The 20,329-nt window shown below is 30.8% G+C and overlaps 2 protein-coding genes across 2 annotated transcripts; both read right to left on the bottom strand.

Moving 5' to 3' along the window:
* Positions 1-629: 629 nt before the first annotated feature.
* Positions 630-5,795, bottom strand: LOC132753027 (deoxyribonuclease-1-like). Its single transcript, XM_060743438.1, has 9 exons — positions 5,483-5,795; positions 4,934-5,031; positions 4,130-4,219; positions 3,575-3,675; positions 3,186-3,298; positions 2,396-2,550; positions 1,679-1,775; positions 1,362-1,413; positions 630-1,082 (listed from the first exon to the last, which is right to left on the bottom strand). Exons 1-9 carry the CDS (start codon positions 5,675-5,677, stop codon positions 652-654), a joined length of 1,332 nt encoding a protein of 443 aa, XP_060599421.1. The 5' UTR covers positions 5,678-5,795; the 3' UTR covers positions 630-651.
* Positions 5,796-7,090: 1,295 nt separating this feature from the next.
* On the bottom strand, positions 7,091-19,482 carry LOC132753016 (uncharacterized). Its single transcript, XM_060743429.1, has 18 exons — positions 19,259-19,482; positions 17,781-17,830; positions 17,309-17,465; positions 16,814-16,896; positions 16,283-16,427; positions 15,809-15,975; positions 15,565-15,670; positions 14,695-14,902; positions 14,247-14,340; positions 13,720-14,001; positions 13,442-13,598; positions 12,864-12,946; positions 12,255-12,399; positions 11,745-11,911; positions 11,503-11,608; positions 10,778-10,985; positions 9,395-9,488; positions 7,091-7,899 (listed from the first exon to the last, which is right to left on the bottom strand). Exons 1-18 carry the CDS (start codon positions 19,353-19,355, stop codon positions 7,582-7,584), a joined length of 2,667 nt encoding a protein of 888 aa, XP_060599412.1. The 5' UTR covers positions 19,356-19,482; the 3' UTR covers positions 7,091-7,581.
* Between the last annotated feature and the right edge of the window lie 847 nt (positions 19,483-20,329).

The raw sequence follows: 20,329 nt of genomic DNA, 5'->3' as shown, positions 1-20,329 counted from the left end.
TCTTAAATTCTGATAAAATGATAAAAGAAAACTGCTTTAGAGTAAAAAATACAGGAAGGCAAAACTAATCATGTTCAAGCATGAGATTTTTTTTGGTTAAAGTTTAGGAACATTTTAGATATGAGCCTTCATGAAATAGATGGAGAGAAGTGAATTATTATAACAGATATCTTTCGTTATTCCTATACCGGTATTACTTCTAATTTTGCATACATTATATTTCGAAACATTACAAAAAGTATCAAAGTGAGACTCTGATCATTTGTCCTCACTGTTAAATACACTTCAAAAGAATGACTTTTATTACAGTCAATGATCAATAATTGATAATGGAAAATGTTTATAATAAAAAATATAAAAAGTACCTAGAATATAAATGGACTGCTGCATATTTGTTGTCAATATAACTTTTCAATTAAACTTCACAATCGGCCTAAAGGATATGTATAGATTTTATTTTGTGTTCCGTGGGTTATTGGTTATATTTGTGAAGCAAAACTTTAAATTTAAAACACTTAGGGAGAATGTTATGTTGTTTTGCTTTTAACTAGTAAATTAACCACTTTCAAGTGTACTAAGATAAGCATTATGTTTCTTTAATAAGAATAATAAATTAATGAACAGCATCATTCTTCTACACAACTTTATTTTCTAACTTATATTTTTTGAAACGGTAACATCACAAATATATGGTGATGATAATGAACATTTAATTGTTACTTCAAACATATTCTTTTTGATGGCATACACAAGGCCATAAACAGCAGGTTTTGCTTCTGTTAGAAAATGAGACTGTATGTAACCCTGTACCATTGTCAGCAGCTCTGCTGATAAAGTTCCGGCACAGTTATTTCTAAAACTCTTCAATTCAACCATTATTTGATTGGGATCCTCGGTTGTGAAGTGTGCCTGAACAAAGTCCATATGGGTGTCTTCTCGTTCTACTTTAATTGTGATGTGGGTATCTGCACACGAAGGTGTACGGTAAATGTATCTTAAGTCGTTGACATTAGCTACGGGTTTGGTGTCTTTTACGGTGAATGATATTGATGTATGGATAGCTTGCTGTGTGTTCATGTTTGCTTTAAAGATAATAATATTTGAATTAATACACAGTTCTTGAAATACTATTAAGTTTATTTATATCACAATTTGCTACGGAAGTTATGTTACGAAAGAATATATTGTGCGTCACATCTCACACGTATGTTGTAGACATTTTTATTTGCAGAGTTTAATAATATTGATGTATTAAACTACTTAAATTTCATCTTATCACAAGACATGAGTGAATTCAAACATAACAATGTCATCTTTTCAGGTATGTAAGCTTTAGAACTGTTTATGAAACTCAGACTTACGATTTCCCTTTAGTTCCATTTCAATAGGATAGTGATCACTGACCCGTAAACCCTGAAATAATTGGAAACTAGCAGAGTTCATACATCATCTAAAACATATTCTTTACTACTGATTACTTACATATCAGACAGTCCCATCAATAGCATACTAGCTGTTTTATTTCTAGTAATTCCATAAAATTTATGTGTATACACATTATTACATTTAAATATGAATTTTAAAATTCAAATGCTATCGGTTTCAATTATTTTTAGATTTAACTGACAATTATATAACAAAAAGTTTATTACACACAATACACAAACATAAAGCCTACCATTGCTTTGTCTAGTCCCATTATTTCATCAAATCGGTATGCCTGTACGCTGTTAGGAACAACTGCATCTAAGAGTTTACCCCCGGCAACAACGAATCTTAAAGCAATGATGAATAAGATGTACGTTTAATGTCATTACAAGTTATTCAAACTTAATGTGCGAGCTTTTGTATTTGTTTACATTTTCAAGTAATATCAGGTACGGTCAAAAGGCGAAGCGGAATTCCTCCATGACAATTAATCTCAGACATTGAGTCTTATGGTTATTTGTCTGTCAACGTTTATTTGGAAATGATGTGGGATTAGCAGTCTATCTGGTAATTACTTTTAAGTCGGTTACGTGGATTGACTGCCGATATATGACAAAAATATATTAAATTCTGCGTATAATTCATATAAAAACATTAGAGAGTGAAACATTAAATATTATTAATAGAGTAACTTTAAATCATCATTTAAGAATGGTTTAACGTTTTATCCTTATTTTCCAAAATACAAAACAAGAATACAGGGTTAAACACTATCATTAGCTATTTTTACCCTGTGTGTAACCTATTTAATGTCTAATATCTAACTTCTTCAAAACAGCTACAATTAAATTATCATGAAATATTACCGAAGATGCTGACTAAATGGGTTTGTATTGCATTTGTGTACTATATGTACTAGCATGAACGAGAAAATGCATAATAATCAACAAAAGTAAAATGTCTATACCTGTCGTAACTACAGGCTGATGTAGATACGGTTGTATCTGTATCGTCATCGATTAACCATTCAAATCTCCCGTCAGTTCTAAGCGATATATTCTTCCATGCGCTTAAGCTCAGATAATTACAGTCAGCATTGAAATCCCCAGCAAGTAAAACATCCTGAAATAGAATACCATAGTAGTAATGTATAACTTATATGTTTGTAATACCTGGATACGTGTTACATAACCGGTTACATTTGTATTTAAAAGCAGACTGCCAGGAATGAATCACTTACTATTTCTTTATAGGTGAGTAATTCTATTTGGAACCAGCCTTTCATAGGGGAGCATTAAATATGTCACGTCACATCTTTTAATTATTTTGTTTTGAACAAACTCAATTAAACGCAGCAAATACTGCCTTTTATTGTTGTTTTCAGATCTCCTTAATTTATGATTACATCTTTTCGTTAGCAGAAACGTAAATTGTCTAAATTCTAAATTTCACCATTTTCATGTTGATTTTTTCTTAAGCCGTTGCTAGTAGGCGTTAACATTAACTTGAATTTTCCAGTACCGTCCATGAACCGACTCGATGAAACCGAGCCTGCAACATTTTTAATTTCCCTTTTTTCTCTTTATCAAAAAATTGTTTATTTTCTATTGGAAACTTGTTAGTTTACATCAACATTTGAACAATACACCATGAAGACACATTCTTATGTATGAGGGAAAGAGTTAGCCAAGTGACTTTTAATAGTTGAAAGAAAAAAAAACAAGCTACTTATTTGTCACTGTATATTTATTACATACCTTAACATGCCAGTGTCTTTTCAATGTTTCATAAACTTTAGTTAGGTTGTCCATTTCTTCTGCGGCGTGCTTCGGTTGTATATGATTTGCAACCATAACAAAATCTTGAACAGCTAAGAAACAATTATCTGAACTAAAAATCAGTTCAATTCATCATATGATGTCACGAAAGAAAAAGTTATACCCCATTTTAGACGTATCTGTTTTTTTACATATCTGAAAGCATGTAATTTACATATGCTTAAGCAAAGTGTGAATTATTGTGAAACAAACACAATGAATTATGAAAATAACTGAACGTGTTATAATTAGTTTTTAATTATACCATGTAATTGACTGTCGGTCACTTGCAGAGAAATTAAAAATGAAAACATAAAATGCTCCCATACTTGTTTTTGGGGACGAAAACTTTACACAGAAAGGTTCTCTTTCAAAATAGTCGTGGGTATCACGAATCTGGTATGTATCTGCAACCGAAACCTTAGAACTTCTGGAAAAAATGTAGTAATGATTATGTTTGTATGATATACAGGTACTATGGCGTGATTTACTTAGTGAATTTTGAACGCTTAATTGTTCTCCGACATGCGAGGGATAAACAAAAATAAAATCTGGCTTGTGGTTTAAAGATATACATCTTTAAACATAGTTTACTATTTATTGAAATATATCGGAACATTATTAAGATAAGGTAGAAACATAATTATTTCTAGCAATAGAATGCTTTCACGCCGAGCGATTCTGTTACCATAGTAACACGTATACACTAGTCTAAAATAAGTATGGTTATATATAAAACGACGCCATTTTTCGTATATAAATGTTCACTCATATAAAACGATACAACTCCCATTGCCGTAGACTGTTTTATTTTTGATATGCTTATCATGGTTCATTTTTTACCATGTTGCATAATTGAATGCAATTATACTTGTATAACTTACTTATACAGGAATCCGTACTGTTCTTTACTGCTAGTACGCCCCAGACGGTCACTTACAACCTTCTGATAAACCTCTCCACCTTTACCTTTGCTACAATGAAATGCTTATGTATTCATTTGAAACTACAAAGAACATTGTTTTGAATTGTAATGTGTATGAAGCTATATTTTATGAATAAAGAATGTATAAAAAATTTAAACAGTAAAATGTTTCCGATACCCGAAAAAAGTTGTAACATAATGTCTGTGTTATTAAACACATATACATAAAGTATAATAACAAAGTTAAATGTTCCGAAACAAAATATTATGCTGCTATCTTATAATTAGGATTTTAACTGTTTAGCAATAAATAATATGGGTCATTCCCTCTTTGAGTGGTCTTTATCAAAAATCATATAACAATTTTTGCAGCAGATATACAGCTTTAAACACTTTAAAGTAAAGCAATCAAACTGTCTACCGTCCCCAATTTACTGTTTAGTTAGAAATAAGAAAGAATTTTTATTATTCCAAATTTCAATTCAGTTTTTTTGTGGTGTGTAAAACTGTGTTTCGTCAGTCATTTTTTAACATGGGTGATATTTGAAACTAAAATTAAAATCTTTACACCACTTTTGAATGCTATTTCAAGAGTCAAGAGAAACAATATATATGATATGTTTTTTCAACGGCAGATAATCACTGTGTCTTTAACATATAGTTATTATTAGAAATTAACACAACTTTGTAATCAAAAGTTTAAGAAGATAAGGTTAATATATAATAATTATTATCTTGCAGTTATAAAAAGTTAAAAACTCACGATACGTAGTTGTTTAGAGCAACACGTAGCTTCTCGAAAACGGTATTAGTAGAATCTCTGATTTCCAAAATCTGGACTATGTCGTAGCGACTGAGTATCTGAAACAAACAGGATATACGTCATCACAATGACACTTTACAATGTCCTTTAATATGTTTCTATTGTGCAAAATATGATATGAAAATATGACCTATTAACTATTTTGAGAAAATATTTAATTTAATTTGTCACTGGACATAGATAACCTGACATGCTTACTTGCTTAATCTTATGTCACAATTAGTACTTTTTCACCTTTGAAAAACTTATAAATTTAATTAAAACTTGGTAAGTTGGTAACCATAACTTGGTGTTTCCATACCATAGGTTGTGTCTTGTGTTCTCATATAAACTTTGCTACAAAACTAAAAAGAAATCACCAGAACGTAAAAATTGCATTTTAATTGAAACAGATGTTATTAAAGACATATAATGGTAAAAACAAATGCACATATTATTTACAAAAACAGGAATAAAAGAAAGAAAAGAAATACAAAAAAATGTGTTTACCTTGACTAGAATATTCACAATATCTGAATGTGCCATCTTTGTCGTTCCGAACACTTGAATGTTGAAGGAGCCGATCCTCAGTGGAGGCTCAGCTAAAGTTGGCAAGATACTACTTCCATCAGTTTGATCATCGAATATAAAACATTCATTGGATATAAAGAACAAACAGAACACGAAAACACCGAGCTTTGTCATTTTACAGCTGCTTTGTTCAAATATAGTACTTTTCCATATGAATTGAAGCGACACTAATAAAATTTAGGACGTTATCAGTACATGGTTAAGTTCTATGGTTTGGACTGTTTCAAATTTGTAAACAGTCCATTTATCAGTACACGTGGCTTAAAATAGGTTAATAGTACATAACTAATGTATCAATAAGTCATGCACTGAATTCGTTAAAAGCTCCAATTACTGAAATATACTTCTCTTAAATCTTAATTTCATTAAAATGTCAGATATGAAGCATTTTACTTCCAGGAAGACATTATAAGTCTTAAAAAATGATAGTTATCCAACCGCATGATTGGGAAATTTACATTGTTTCTTACTGTGCATTTAATTTATGTACGAGGGCTCTCCCACAAAGTAGTAGACTAAGGCGCTGTAAAACAAATATATAACGTTCAAGCCTTATAGCATTACCAAAAGCAATATCGATTTAAGATGGTGTCATGACAACCTTTCATTCTCATGATATATCTATCATTCATGATCTAAAAGTAATGATATTGTTCTTTGCATTACATTACTTCGTGATAAATATGCTCGTATATTGGTTGTCTATAAATAATTTCTTAATAATTAATCATTATAGATTTCGTCTATCTTGAAAGGATACAGCTAGATGAGGTATCTTACCACTTTTCTTAAGTAGCTAAATGAAACTTTTAAAGTTATTTTAGGAATCAACTTTAGACAGGTACTGTAACCGACTTATGATGATTCTATTTCGTGTACACTTTCTATTATTCTTATCATTAAGCAACGTCACACTGTCACAGTTAACGTACACATTTAGTATCTGATAACTATTTATGCGTAGATCTTAAAATTGACACACCTTTCGAGCATGTCATGTTATTTTCGCCAACCAATATTGTGCGTAGGTGAAACAATATAAATCATATTCATTTTATCTTGTGCTAAAGCAAAATCAAGTTAAAATATGATGTTAAAAGTTAACGGAAATTGTTGTATTTTATACTGTTTGACATATCCAAAATAGCGAGGTTAACATATAGCAAGGGAGTTCATTATAATCGTACACTGTGTCATATAAGACTTTGTTATTCTTTTTAGTTTGTTAATTTGCTTTTCTCAAATTTATCATTTTTATCCGCTTTAGGTCACTAAAAAGGATATCATGATTTAAAAAACCTCATTTTGAATGAAAGAATTAGATAAATAAAACTTTCCATCTATAATTCTGCAATTAATAACACAATTATATTGTACGTAGAAACTGGAAACTACAGATGTGGTTGAACATTTAATAGATCCCTATAGTATTAATGGAACACGTACGTAGCGAAACACTAAATAAAAGTCAACATACATTGTCTTCTTATTTGCTATGCTTTATTTACATACATACATACATACATACATACATACATACATACATACATACATACATAGAAACATACATACATACATACATACATTTTCAAAACACCAGTTAGTTTCTTTTAAGGTATGAAATTCTACTTCATGCTGTGTACCAACAGAACGCTTTTAACTCCATGCTAAACAACGACGCAAAGATAAATAATAGGAAATACAAATCACAAATCTTACGCCAACAATTATAAAGAAAGCAATACTGTAACAAAATTCTTTCGTGCATGTTTTATCACCTTTTTTATGTGATTGATAAGAATTGAAAAATAATTTGATCATCCTTTGATACACCTTTTCTCTAATAAAACATTTTGTATTTCCTTTTCTATTTGTATATAATTAAAAGCTAAATCAAAGCAATAAAATTCTCGATACAAAGAGAAAAACTACAGCATTCATAAATATGGCACATACATCATTTGTGAAAAGCGGTTCGTTTGCATAATTTGAAAATGTCATTATTTGAGGGTAGTGGTCTATGGCCAGTTGAGCTCAAATCGTTCGGAAAATGTCATGTGTTTGCTCTTTGGGTTGGAAACAATCGTTTTACCATTCACATCATTGTTGAATACCAGAGCAGAAAATATGACAAACAGACCATTCTTGTCAGGTGCACTATCTTTGACCTTGGTTTTACCTTCAAATGTAGCATTGACTGTGTTATAAGAAGATGGAGTCGACTTTTGTGTATGTTGGATAGCCGTACTTGATGTCACCAATGGAATGTTTGAAGATACTGTTGTAGGTCCCAATGAAGCTACTGTTGTTGCTGTTAAAGAGGCGCCGAGTGTTGTCTGAAAGAAAGCAGTTGAAACCAATTCTTAACAAGAATGTCGAACGACACATATGCCCCCCCCCCCCTTTCTAGCCCTTGACTCACATTATTGGTAATTTTGTTACAGAAACTTGCCATAAATGGGTACATGGAAGTGTTCAATTATGGAAACAAGAAAAATAATGAAGACTTTGTGATTAATAGTTTTCAAGATAATGAGATATTTAAGGCCCCTGTGACCTAGAACTTTGAACTAGTGACCCAAAATCAATAGGGGTCATCTAAAAGGTATTACCAATCAATACTACAAATATGAACACTTTGTGATAAATACATGTAGTTTTCAAGATAAGAAACCAAACTGACATTCAAGGACCCTTTGAACTTTACCTTTGACCTACACACCCCAAAATCAAAAGGCTCACTTACTTGTGATAAAACTTTGAACTAGTGACCCAAAATCAATAGGGGTCATCTAATAGGTATTACCAATCAATACTACAAATATGAACACTTTGTGATAAATAGTTTTCAAGATAACAAGCAGAAACCAAACTGACATTTAAGGCCCCTGTGACCTTGACCTTTGACCTAGTGACCCCAAAATCAATAGGGGTCATCTTCTAGTTATGAACAATCAATATTTGAAATATTACTTCTTTGTGATGAATTCTTTTCAAGATAATCAGCGGAAACCATTTTGACAATTAAAGCCCCTGTGACCTTGACCTTTGACCTAGTGACCCCAAAAGCAATAGGGGTCATCTATTAGCTATGGCCAATCACTATGTGAAATATGAAGACTTTGTGATGAATACTTTTCAAGATAATCAGCGGAAACCATTTTGACATTAAAGGCCCCTGTGACCTTGACCTTTGACCTAGTGACCCCAAAATCCATAGGGGTCATCTACTAGTTATGATCAAGCACTATGTGAAATATGAAGACTTTGTGATAAATTTTTTTTCAAGATAATCAGTGGAAACCATGTGGTCTACCGACGGACAGACCGACGGACCGACAGACAGACCGACATTAGCAAAACAATATACCCCCTCTCCTTCGAAGGGGGGCATAATTAGAAAGGCACTCATGACGAACAATTGAAGAATACTGGTATCCTAAATACTACCTTATGATATTATCTATAATAAACGATGTAAAAGGGAAGCACTTTTTTGTTCTAAGTCTGGACAAAATTGTGTGTGCACACTTTGATTTTATTTTCGCACTCAGTATTTCCAACAAATTATTGTAAATAAGTAAAATATCCAAATAGTTAAAAGTGTTTAAACTCAAATCTTGGTAATAATCACACATATATACCTTTTTCTATTTAATTTCGATGATATTTCTTTATTAAATTTCGCATATTTTACGTTTTTACGTGCATCTGTTAAATATATGTAAAAATCCACTTTTTATGTTTTATGTTAGACTTAATAACCCAGGTACTCCTTAAAATGAATTTTAGAATGAATTAAAACTTTTAACAATGTTATAACGTGCTTACCGTTAAATTCCTTTCTACTGTGAACTGCCTCATTACTGATGGTCCATCAGATTTTTTGCCAGGAATGTAAGGCTTGGCTGTTATTGTAACATCTCTTTGAGTTCAAAATAAAAAAGTATTTGCAAAATAAGACTTGTTACATTCAATGTATGACGAAGTGTGTTACTTCTTGAACTTTGAATACAATAAACGTTGTTTACTATCAATAAGAATAATATTCTGGTTACTACAACCTCTCATTTTAATTTTTTGATAAACAACAATTGCGATTAATTTTTCTTAAATGTGAAAATAAGTCATAATGGCGAATATCCATAGAACAGAAAACTTGCACATGTGTTATGTTTCATAAGTATTGATATATCTCATGAAGCCTTTTGTTGTCAATTGTATAGTTCTATAATTATTACGTAAGGTTTTTATTTCACACCCTAAAAATATAACTCAGATAAATATTGCTTTCTATTACCAATAAATATAAACATTTTCGATCCAATCTTACCAATACTGTACCGTTTTATTAGGAAAACGTTAAAAACAAACTTATTTGCCTTTAACAACGTTATAAAAATGTCACAATTGTTGTTATAAATTATATAACTTTATTAAAAAGCCCTTTATGCCACCAGGAATGTTTTTATATTTCTTTTCTTTCTACTCCACTGAGGTCCAATAGCCTAAAATAATAAATTTGAAATTCTTTCTTAAATCAACTGGTACACTTAAAATCTGAAACCAATCAGTAGATGATATTTAAATATACACGGTTTTAAATTGATAATCGGTATTTATACGATTTTTGGCCGTTTGAGTGCAAAGCTTTGCAACGGGCCATTTTGCACAGTAAAATTAATTGTTTCTGGGAAACGGAGTGAGCGAACGATCTGGAATTTTGTCTAGTTACACAAAAATCTTGAAAACATATTATCGGTCCCTTCACGTAAAAAACCTCAGTGGAGTCCCTTTAATTTTATTTATTTTGGTGTCCTGTTATAGTCTCTAAAAGTTTATCATCAACCAATTGCCTGAACTACTTTTGCTTCTATTAGTAATTACATATTACAGTACAGATTTTGTGATAAAGTATTTTGTGTGAAAGACAAAATACTTCTTTATATTTTTATTTTTTTAATGACAAATAATTTCACATTCCGCGCTATTTCTTCATGTTATAAGCATCAAACCATTTAAACCATTACTTAAACGTAACTAAAATCATGTTTTCCCTTCTGAAGAATTTTAATTTTAATTGTGTCTTATTTGTTTTTAATTTGTCCAAAGAAAATTATAAAGAGCTTGCCAGGGGCGCTCGTTTGATAAAATTTCTTATTTAATTTGTGTGATATCCTTAATATATTGTTATACAACTGAAATGATACGTACGTCGTGACACCAAACGATCCACCTGTGATAACAAACTTTCCGGTGTAGTTTTGACCAGGTGTTAATCTTTCAGAAATTATTGTTGGTGACTGAGCAAAGCCCTGAGTATCCTGAATTCTTACATCTATGTCTTGTTCTTTAGAAAGTTCGTTGATTACATAAAACACTAACTCCAGCTTTATATTCTCGTACAGTTTCACACTTGCATCTATTAATGTTGTATATAACTTTGCATCATCGAACAAGTATGTGAAGAGAAAACTATTCATTTATTTGATTTTAATATGCCAAGTTTATGGTAATTAGTCACAGCAATCATGTTTCATGTGCTTTTGTTTGTTTTTGGTTTTTTGCTAAACTTTATGCCCTTTTTTACACGTTTTTGTCTCTTGGTCACTTAGAATTCAGAAACATGTCAGATGGATGTATTAAAGGAATGCTCAATGTGACAAATTCGTATGATTCTATGTAATGCGGCGAATGAGAGCCTGTATTTATTAAACAGAAAAGAACGAACCACCATACTTCGTCATGATTAAAGCTATAAATACATTGAGCTGTGACATTCAGCATTGTAAATGTTCAGTATCAAGCATTTGCATTGATATTTCGATAATATTAAAATACATAAAACGAAAAAGTTTATCTTTACTTTGGCAAAAACTTTTATTTTCTTGAATTGATTCTAAGCTTAATGACTGGCTACTTAAAGAAATAAAGCATACCATTAAACGAAGGCACTGAAAGCGATAGAGATATCGGTTTTATGGTTTTGATCCGGCGGAAGAAATGTCCAGAGTTATCCTTTCCATTTATTCCTATCATAAAGTCCTGAAAATCAAAATCTCGGATAAGTTTCTTTCTTACAATAAAAATAGCGGATAAACTGTCAGCTAATATATTGCATAATTCGAGAAAAGGTTAAATGTTTATATTTTTCTCTTTAAATATTCTTACAATTATTTACCTTGTCAAGCATTCGCAGCTTAGCAACCTCGTATTTCCCATTTCCTTTGTCTATCGGAAACATCATATTTGCCGCTGTTAATTTCTCAATTATAAACAACTGTACAACATCAACTGATTTAGCTTTTGTGAAGTCAGCGACAGTTAACACTGTCTTGTAGGTCTCACCTGACATAAAAAAGAATTGTGTGATTCATTTAATTGGAAAGAGTTATACAGTGGAAACAAAACAAAATTGAAAGAAATTTGTATATCGCTTGTAAAATGTTAGTATATTTCTTTCTGTTAAATCTGTATAATTAAAAGCTTCAAATAAAAATAGATGGTTACTTAAAGATATCAAAATCCTACCGAACGGAAGAAATGTAGGTTCAGTTAGAAAAAAGTAAAGCGTTTTAACAGTAGCACTCTTCAACTTTTAACGTATAAACTTTCGCTAAATTCGCTTTATACAAACTGCTGACATGATTTATAAAATGCTGATGATTTGAAGAAGAGAAATATGATTTACCTTGTACTGGATCTCCTGTATGTGGGACTTGTATAAAACTCTCTGATAAAAACTGATATGTAAAATCTAGTGAACTTTCTCCTTGAATTTTTACATTCCACGTGTTTGCATCCAATTTGTTAAGCTTCCATATTCCATAATCTGCCTACATGTTTAATTAAATGTAAATTTGAAAAAGCGCTTACACTTAAACTAAAAAAAACAACACGCTTTCAGAAAACAATAGAATTAATGACTATCTAAAGTTTATAAGCTTTGTTGAAATTGATTACATTATTTAATGAAGAGTAATTTATCCTTAAACATCATCCAATCAAATTCAAACTAATATATGAACAGTTACTTATCCTAAAATACTATCTAATGAAATACAATTAAATATCTATTTTTACTTGGCAAAATCATGTCAATTAGATATTGTAATTTTACAAGTACACCATCAAACGATTGCGGGACTTAAATATATTATAGGCATCGGGATATGTGTCAGTGTTAAATATCGTGTACGTCCATAGTTCATTATCAGGGAAACTTGTACTAGAATCGTTTCAAGATTTTTAATTGAAAAATAACTGCAGTATATGTGACATTGTTTTCCAATAGGCTTACCGATGTTATGGCAACGTCAATTGTCGCAGTTACTGTTCCAGCACTGGCTGTTCCATTTAGTTTCGGATGAGGCCCTGGTAAACCTGTATACAATTATGTAAATCAAATGACAAAATTATAATAAAATGTTAGCCCGAGTTTCAAACAAATATTTGTATTTACATGTATCTAAGCGTGTATTGTACAGTTAGCTTAGCGAGAAAATTACACAAAGACATGTTGCTTTGATTATTATTTTTTTTGACAAATTGGAATCAGCTGACCGTCAAAATGAAACTATCTCTAATGCATTTTGCACAAAATCAGTTTAAACTTGTGCAACAATTAATGCAAAAAGGATTAAGAAGCACATTCGTTGAGTGTTATAATCTTAAATAATTTGCCTCTCTGTGTGTTTCTACGAATCATCTTACCAAACGAGATAATTAAAACGTACCTTAATTATGTGTTATATATATAATATACCAGTATATTAAATGTAGTGCTCTGATTTTCAAAATATGTAAAACAAACTTACACAACTGTAATTTTCTTTTCATGGGAATGAAGGACATGTAATTTATAGTATGTGTATTTACCTGAGGGTTTTGCTAGCATTATTACAGGGCTTGATCTTTCAACTTTAACTTCTATAATAAGTCTCGTTATTGTATCGTCAACATACACAGAATATGCCTTTCCAGGAGCTGAGCTGTCTGTGAACATGCTGATGTCTACAATGTGTGGCATGATTGTCTAAAAGAAATATGCATCGATATTTTATAATGATGTTACTCGTAATAATCGTAACTTTCAATTGGTAAATCTTGTATAGATATCAAACAGACTTTGTCATATCATTAAAATCAATTATTACCTTTGTATAAGGTACAGCAGAAGTGTAAAACATTGATCTAGCCGAGGATGCGTCGTTTATGGATATCGTTGAGGTCTCGAGTTGTGGGGTTGAACTTGTTAAAACATCACTTGTGGTTATTTTTGAAACGTCAGTAACAGGTTTGGATGATGCACTAGTAGTTGAAACTGCTAATATGCTATTTGCGGAGATTAGTCCTCCCTTAGAATTTGGTACAAATGATGAGTTACTAAATGACATTGTGGGTATATCTGTCATTTTCGGTAGATCAGTGGAAGTTGTCTAAAAAATATGAAATTGTAGGAATAATTAGAATACTTTTAACAGATAAATAATCATTTATTAAAGTTTTATTGAAACAAACTAGCATTTTAATGTTTACTACAAACCAATAAGAATAAAATCTAATACTTGATTGATAGCATAACAATTTTTATCAGATAGCTAGTTTTCAAACTAACACATTGTTTACAATAAAGAGATACACATAAGGAATAAAAAAAGTGCCGATATATTAAAATACCTACCGTTAAATGCCTATCTACTGTGAACTGCCTCATAATTGATGGTCCAGAAGTCCTCCGCCCAGGAATATAAGGACCTGCTTTTATTGTCACATTTCTATTAATTCAATTACAAACAATTTAGGTGCAAAAAAGACGAGACATTTTTTTGAAATTTAAATATAATACTTTTGTTAAAGATCAGTAAGAATCATCGTCTTGATATTTATAAAGCTTCTCTTTTTAATTAATTTTTGCATCTTTTCAACGACAAATGTGAAAAATTATTACTGCATCACAAAGACAATCTTCCCAATCGTCACTTAAATAAATGAACTTTTGTGCTAAGGAGGTATGTGTCAAGACTTACTTATGAAAGTCTAAGAACAAAGCTGATCATGTGTTTTACTGCAAAAATATTGATATAGTTTTATGTGCATGTCTTTGTTATAAAATAAGAAACAATACATACGTCGTAGCTCCAAACAATCCACCTGTGATAACAAACTTTCCGGTGTAGTTTTGACCAGGTGTTAATGTTAAAGAAATTATTGTTGGTGTTTCAGCAAAGCCTTGTGTGTCCTGAATTTTTATATCTATATCTTGATCCTTGGAAAGTTTGTTGGTTACATAAAAAACCAACTCCAGCTTTGTATTCTCGTACAGTTTCACACTTGAATCTATAAATGTTGTATTAATTTTAATATGCCAAGTTTAGAAAATCATGTTTGTTGGGTTTTTTAATAACCATTAGACTCAATGTCCGAAATTATTTTTCACCGAGAAATAACAACTCATCAACGAACCCTGAATTACCGGTAGTCACAGAAAGTAACAAGACTTCAAAAACATGTACATGCATTTACAGTAATTAGTTTATTAAATGTTCAATTTAAATGACCAAATGGAAACCTTTAGGAAGCCAAACTGACAAAATGGAACCTTGAGCAGTATAGATATGATGGGGCTGTTCAAGAACGGTTGAATATTATTAATATACATAGCCCCTAGCACCAGTGTAAGCAGAATTCAAGATTTCAACAAAAAAATGTGCACTTAGAATTCAGAAAAATCTACAAATGTATTCAAGGAAGGTTCAATGTGACATATTAGTTTGATTTCATGTTATGCTGCGAATGAAAGACACCATACCATCATGATTAAAGCTATAAATACATTGAACTGCGGTGTATATCATCGTAAATAGTCATCATCTGCATAGATATTTTATAATATAAAAATACATAAAACAAAAAAAAAAATATCTTTACTTTGGCTAAAACGTTTTTTCTTGAATTTGTTCTAAGCTAAATGATTGGCTACTTTAAGAAATAAAGCCTACCATTCAACGAAGGCACTAAGAGCAATAGAGCTATCGGTTTTATGGTTTTGATCCGACGGAAGAAATGCCCAGAGTTATCCTTTCCATTTATTCCTATCATAAAGTCCTGAAAATCAAAATCTCTGATAAGTTTCTTTCTTACAATAAAAATAGCGGATAAACTGTTAGCTTTTATAATGCATTATTCGAGAAAAAAAGTTAAATGTTGATATTTTTCTCTCCAAATATTCTTTCAAGAATTTACCCTGTCAATCATTTTCAGCTTAGCAACTTCGTATGTTCCATTTCCTTTGTCTGTTGGAATCATCAGATTTGCCGGTGTATATTTCTCAATTAAAAACATATATACAACATCAACTGTGTAAGCTTTTGTGAAGTCCGCGACAGTTAACACTGTCTTGTAAGTCTCGCCTGACATAAAAAACAATTGTGTGATTAATTTAAGTTGAATGATTTATACAGTGGAAACAAAACCAAATAAATATATTTCTTTCTGTTAAACCTGTTTTATAAAAAGCTTCAATTAAAAATAGATGTTTACTTAAAGATATCTGACCGAACAAAAGAAATGTAGGTTCAGAAAGAAAAGTAAGCGTTTAAACGGTTGCTTTTTTCGAGCTTTAATGTACTAACTTTCCTTTCGCTAAATTCGCTAAGAACAAACTTCTAACATGGTTTATAAAATGCTGATGATATGAAGACGAGAAATATCATTTACCTTGTACTGGATCTCCTGTAAGTGGTACTTGTATAAAGCTCCCTGTTAAAAACTGATATGTAAAATCCAGTGAACTTTCTCCTTGAATGTTTACATTCCAAAAGTTTGCATCCAATTTGTTAAGCTTCCATATTCCATAATCTGCCTGCATGTTTTATTAAATGTTAAATAAATAAGATTAATATTAAAACTAAAAAACATGCTTTTTAGAAACGTTAGAATTTAATGACAGTCTAAAATTCATAAGCTTTGCTGAAATTCATTACATAATTTTATAAGCAGATATTTTTCCTGAAACACCATCCAATAAAATTCATTCAAACAAATATCTATTTTAACTTGGCAAAATCATGTCAATTAACAAGTAAAATTAGTACAACATCAAATGATTTTGGGACTGAAAAATTTGAATATCTGTGTCAGTGATAAACATTGTGTACGTATATAGGGGCACTTGTACTAGAATCGTTTCAAGAATTTTAATTGGAAAAAAACTAGAGCAAATGTGATTATGCTTTCCTATTGGCTTACCGCTGTTATGGCAACGTCAATTGTCGCGGTCACTGTTCCACCACTGGCTGCACCATTTATTATCGGATGAGGCCCTAGTAAACCTGCATGCAATTTTGTACATCAAATGGCAAAATTTCAAAATTATTTTAAAATGTTAACCCGTGTTTCAATTTACATGCATCTAAGCACGTATCGTGCATTTAGTTTAGCACAAAGACATTATTTTTTGACAAGGTGGTATCAGCTGATCGTCAAAAAGAAACTACCTCTAATGCAGTTTGCACAAAAGCAATTTAATCTTTTGAACATTTAACTTAAAAAGGCTTAAGAAGCAAATTCGATGAGTTTAATAATCTTACATGATTTGCACTTCTTTGTTTGAATTCGATTGATGAAGCTTTTGATAGGCTTTTTATCATCTAATCAAACGACGTAATTAAAAAAAAGCCCTAAGTATTTGTAACTTTATAACTTTAGTATGAAGGACACGTAAGGTATATTGTGTTTATTTACCTGAGGGTTTTAATAGAATTATTACAGGGGTTGATCTTTCAACTTTAACTTCTATAATAAGTCTCGATATTGTGTCGTCAACATATACAGAAAATACATTTCCAGGAGCTGAGCTGTCTGTAAACATGCTGATATCGACAATGTTTGACGCGTTTCTCTGAAAAGTTACGTAAAATATGTACTTTCGTGACTCGACAAAAAGTGTTTTGCTTTATGGTACAATACTATTTATATGTGTGAAAAGGTTTAGAAAAATGTTTAAAATATATATACCGTAAGTTTTTCTATTAGAAAAAACAACAACATTTTAACATTTGTCTTTAATTAAGAAATTACGTTGCCTTTGTTAAACTAATTAAATAAAGGGTGTTTTATTTTAAAATGATGATATTAAATGCCTTTGTGATTTGTCAAACGTATTGCTTTGTCATTTTAAATGTAATAATATTCTACGTAGTCAGTTTCGAAATACCTTGCTTGTTATATTTTGTATGTCACGTCTGTGAATTCCATGAGCAAAGTCTGAAAATACAAGCTTTAAATCACACAATATGCCTTGAACTTACACTGCACTTAAAAAGTAACAAAATATGTTGATGAAAGTTAAGTTGACAAGAACCTTGTGACATTGAAACTAAAACTTTGGCTCCTACTGTTTTATGCCATAACTTAGAAATAAATGTTATGAGAAAATTAGCAGATTATAATGATGTATGATCATTTATTAGAATGTTACGTTGACTAAATACGCTACTAGAAACTATAACAAATGTGATAAAAAATCTACGAGTAAACAAAGAAAAGTACTTGGTTTAAGTATTTTTCTGATAAAGGGAAATCATTCATGTTGTGCATGTCGTAGTGGGTGTCAGCCCGAGAGGAAATAAGTCCTAGCCCGTTGTCAAAAAAAAAATCTTGAACAATTTAAGTGCCCCAATTTAAGTCTTCCCTTGTTTAAGTGATGGTGGTGTTGGTAGTTTTTACTCAGGATCACATCACATTGAATTTACCAGAGCACAGTTCAGCCACCGCATCGGTCCTTGGAAGGCTGTCAAGCAGATTACCAGTACTAGTTGTCTTCACTTTCGCAAAGAACTGAAACTTCTGTACACACCAGAGCAGAGGTACCGTGCGAATCACCGTAGAAAAAATTTCACGATCAATTACAACAAAAGTGACTTGCGCGCTCTACCTATTGAGCTAACCGGACGGCGTTTGTTTATGTGGTCATTTGCATGGTGTATTTACCGCATATTTGTAATTTTTGTGTTATATTTTGGCTTTAAAATTGTTTGTGTTAATCTCCAGGATCTCATTTTTAGTCGGAATGTATCACAAACCAGCAGACAGGATTTTAAAGTGGATGTTTAAATATTGCCTAAAGAGAATGAAGATTTATGAAAATATTAGATTTGTCAATGTGTCAATTTATAGTTTTATCACTTCACAATATTTTACTTTTTAAATACATTTTCAATTTTTTCATGAAAATTAGCATGAATTTGGAGGAATGCTGATTTATCACCTAAGCAAGGTATAAGTCTAAAATATTAAACCAGAAGTTACTTCAACGTTGACTTGTAGCAAATGGCTTATTTTTTTTAAATTTTGAACATAGTAAGTAAAGTGTGATAAATGAGTTATATAATTTTTGATGATAACGTATAAAACGTTTGTTAACATGTCGGCATTTTATAGTTGGAAATGTTATCGCATAAACATATATTTTTACCTCCTCATTTAACAAAATAACTTCTTAACAGAAGCAATTATTACATTTTCCTCTTCTATCCTTGTTGACGTGTAATAACGTATATCTTACCATAATGAAGTTAAAAGACTGAACTATTTATCCACGCAAATATATTAAAATGCTTCATCAAAGACTTCAAAGGAAACATTTTTATATCAAATATAACTGAAGAATTACAAATATGCAAATTATCTTACCTTGCACAATAGTGTGTTCCTGTTTTCCCTGGGATGGCAAAATGAAAATAAATGTCATTAGGCAACATTCTATAATTGTGAACGATGTAAGTTCCATCTCGTCCCCAAAGGTTATGCTTCAACAATAAAGACTTGCAATAATCAAGACAGAAAGAAAAAACAACAAATTTACTTCAAGTAAATTTTATACATAATTTATGTCTTGTAGAAGCGGTATATAAAATATTTTCAATTGTAGTTTTGTTTTAACTTCTCCTAGATCTCGCTTTATCCCGTCGTATGAGATGCAAACGAGAATGAATTTTCACAATTTAATAAAATTAAAAAAAATATTGTGTCAAAGGTATAACGTTTCTAAATATAACAAATTATTTCTTTAAAATTGGTTAAATAATGCTTTTTACTTTATGTTTCGAAATCGAGAGAGTTAATTGTTTTGGTTGTTTGGAGGGCTAAAACAACTAAATGTGAAAACAAGAATGTTGTTTTGTGTATTTCTTTGACTTCCCCTTCTTATTCACTTTGTGGGGGATTAACTTTTCAACTTGGGTGTTAAAAACTAAAAGAATTGATAGGAGTATTTTGTGATACATATAAATTATTATAACATTAATATTGTTATATATTTCATATTCGTAAAGAAATAAACTGTTTTGAACGACGTGTTTTTCTCATATCAAATGGGAAGATATGGAGGGGCAAGGATAAAAATTTAAAAATCTGATATATCTAATTTAACCAGTAATAGATTAAACTAGTTGATAATTTATAATTTAATCACGCGTTCTTTGTTATTATCTAGTCATTACAAGACAATTAAAGAGCATTACTTCTCAATTTTACCAGCTGAAAAATTCAGTCTTCGGCATTGTAGCACTGCAAATATTTATGTTTGTTTACCAAGAATGTGGAGAGCATATTAGCAGCGGTTTAGCCTGTTTTTTCATCCTCCAATTACACATATTTTTTCTCATAGTGATTTCATCTATTTATTGATGCCTTTCTATGTGATATGTAAATATCTTGAATGACTAATGTTTCATTGGCTAGAAATTAACTTTCCATCGAATT

Source organism: Ruditapes philippinarum, unplaced genomic scaffold (assembly GCF_026571515.1).
Source record: "Ruditapes philippinarum isolate M1 unplaced genomic scaffold, ASM2657151v2 ctg689_1_1_1_1, whole genome shotgun sequence".
NCBI lineage: Eukaryota > Metazoa > Mollusca > Bivalvia > Venerida > Veneridae > Ruditapes > Ruditapes philippinarum.
This window is presented reverse-complemented; position numbering and strand designations above follow the sequence as displayed.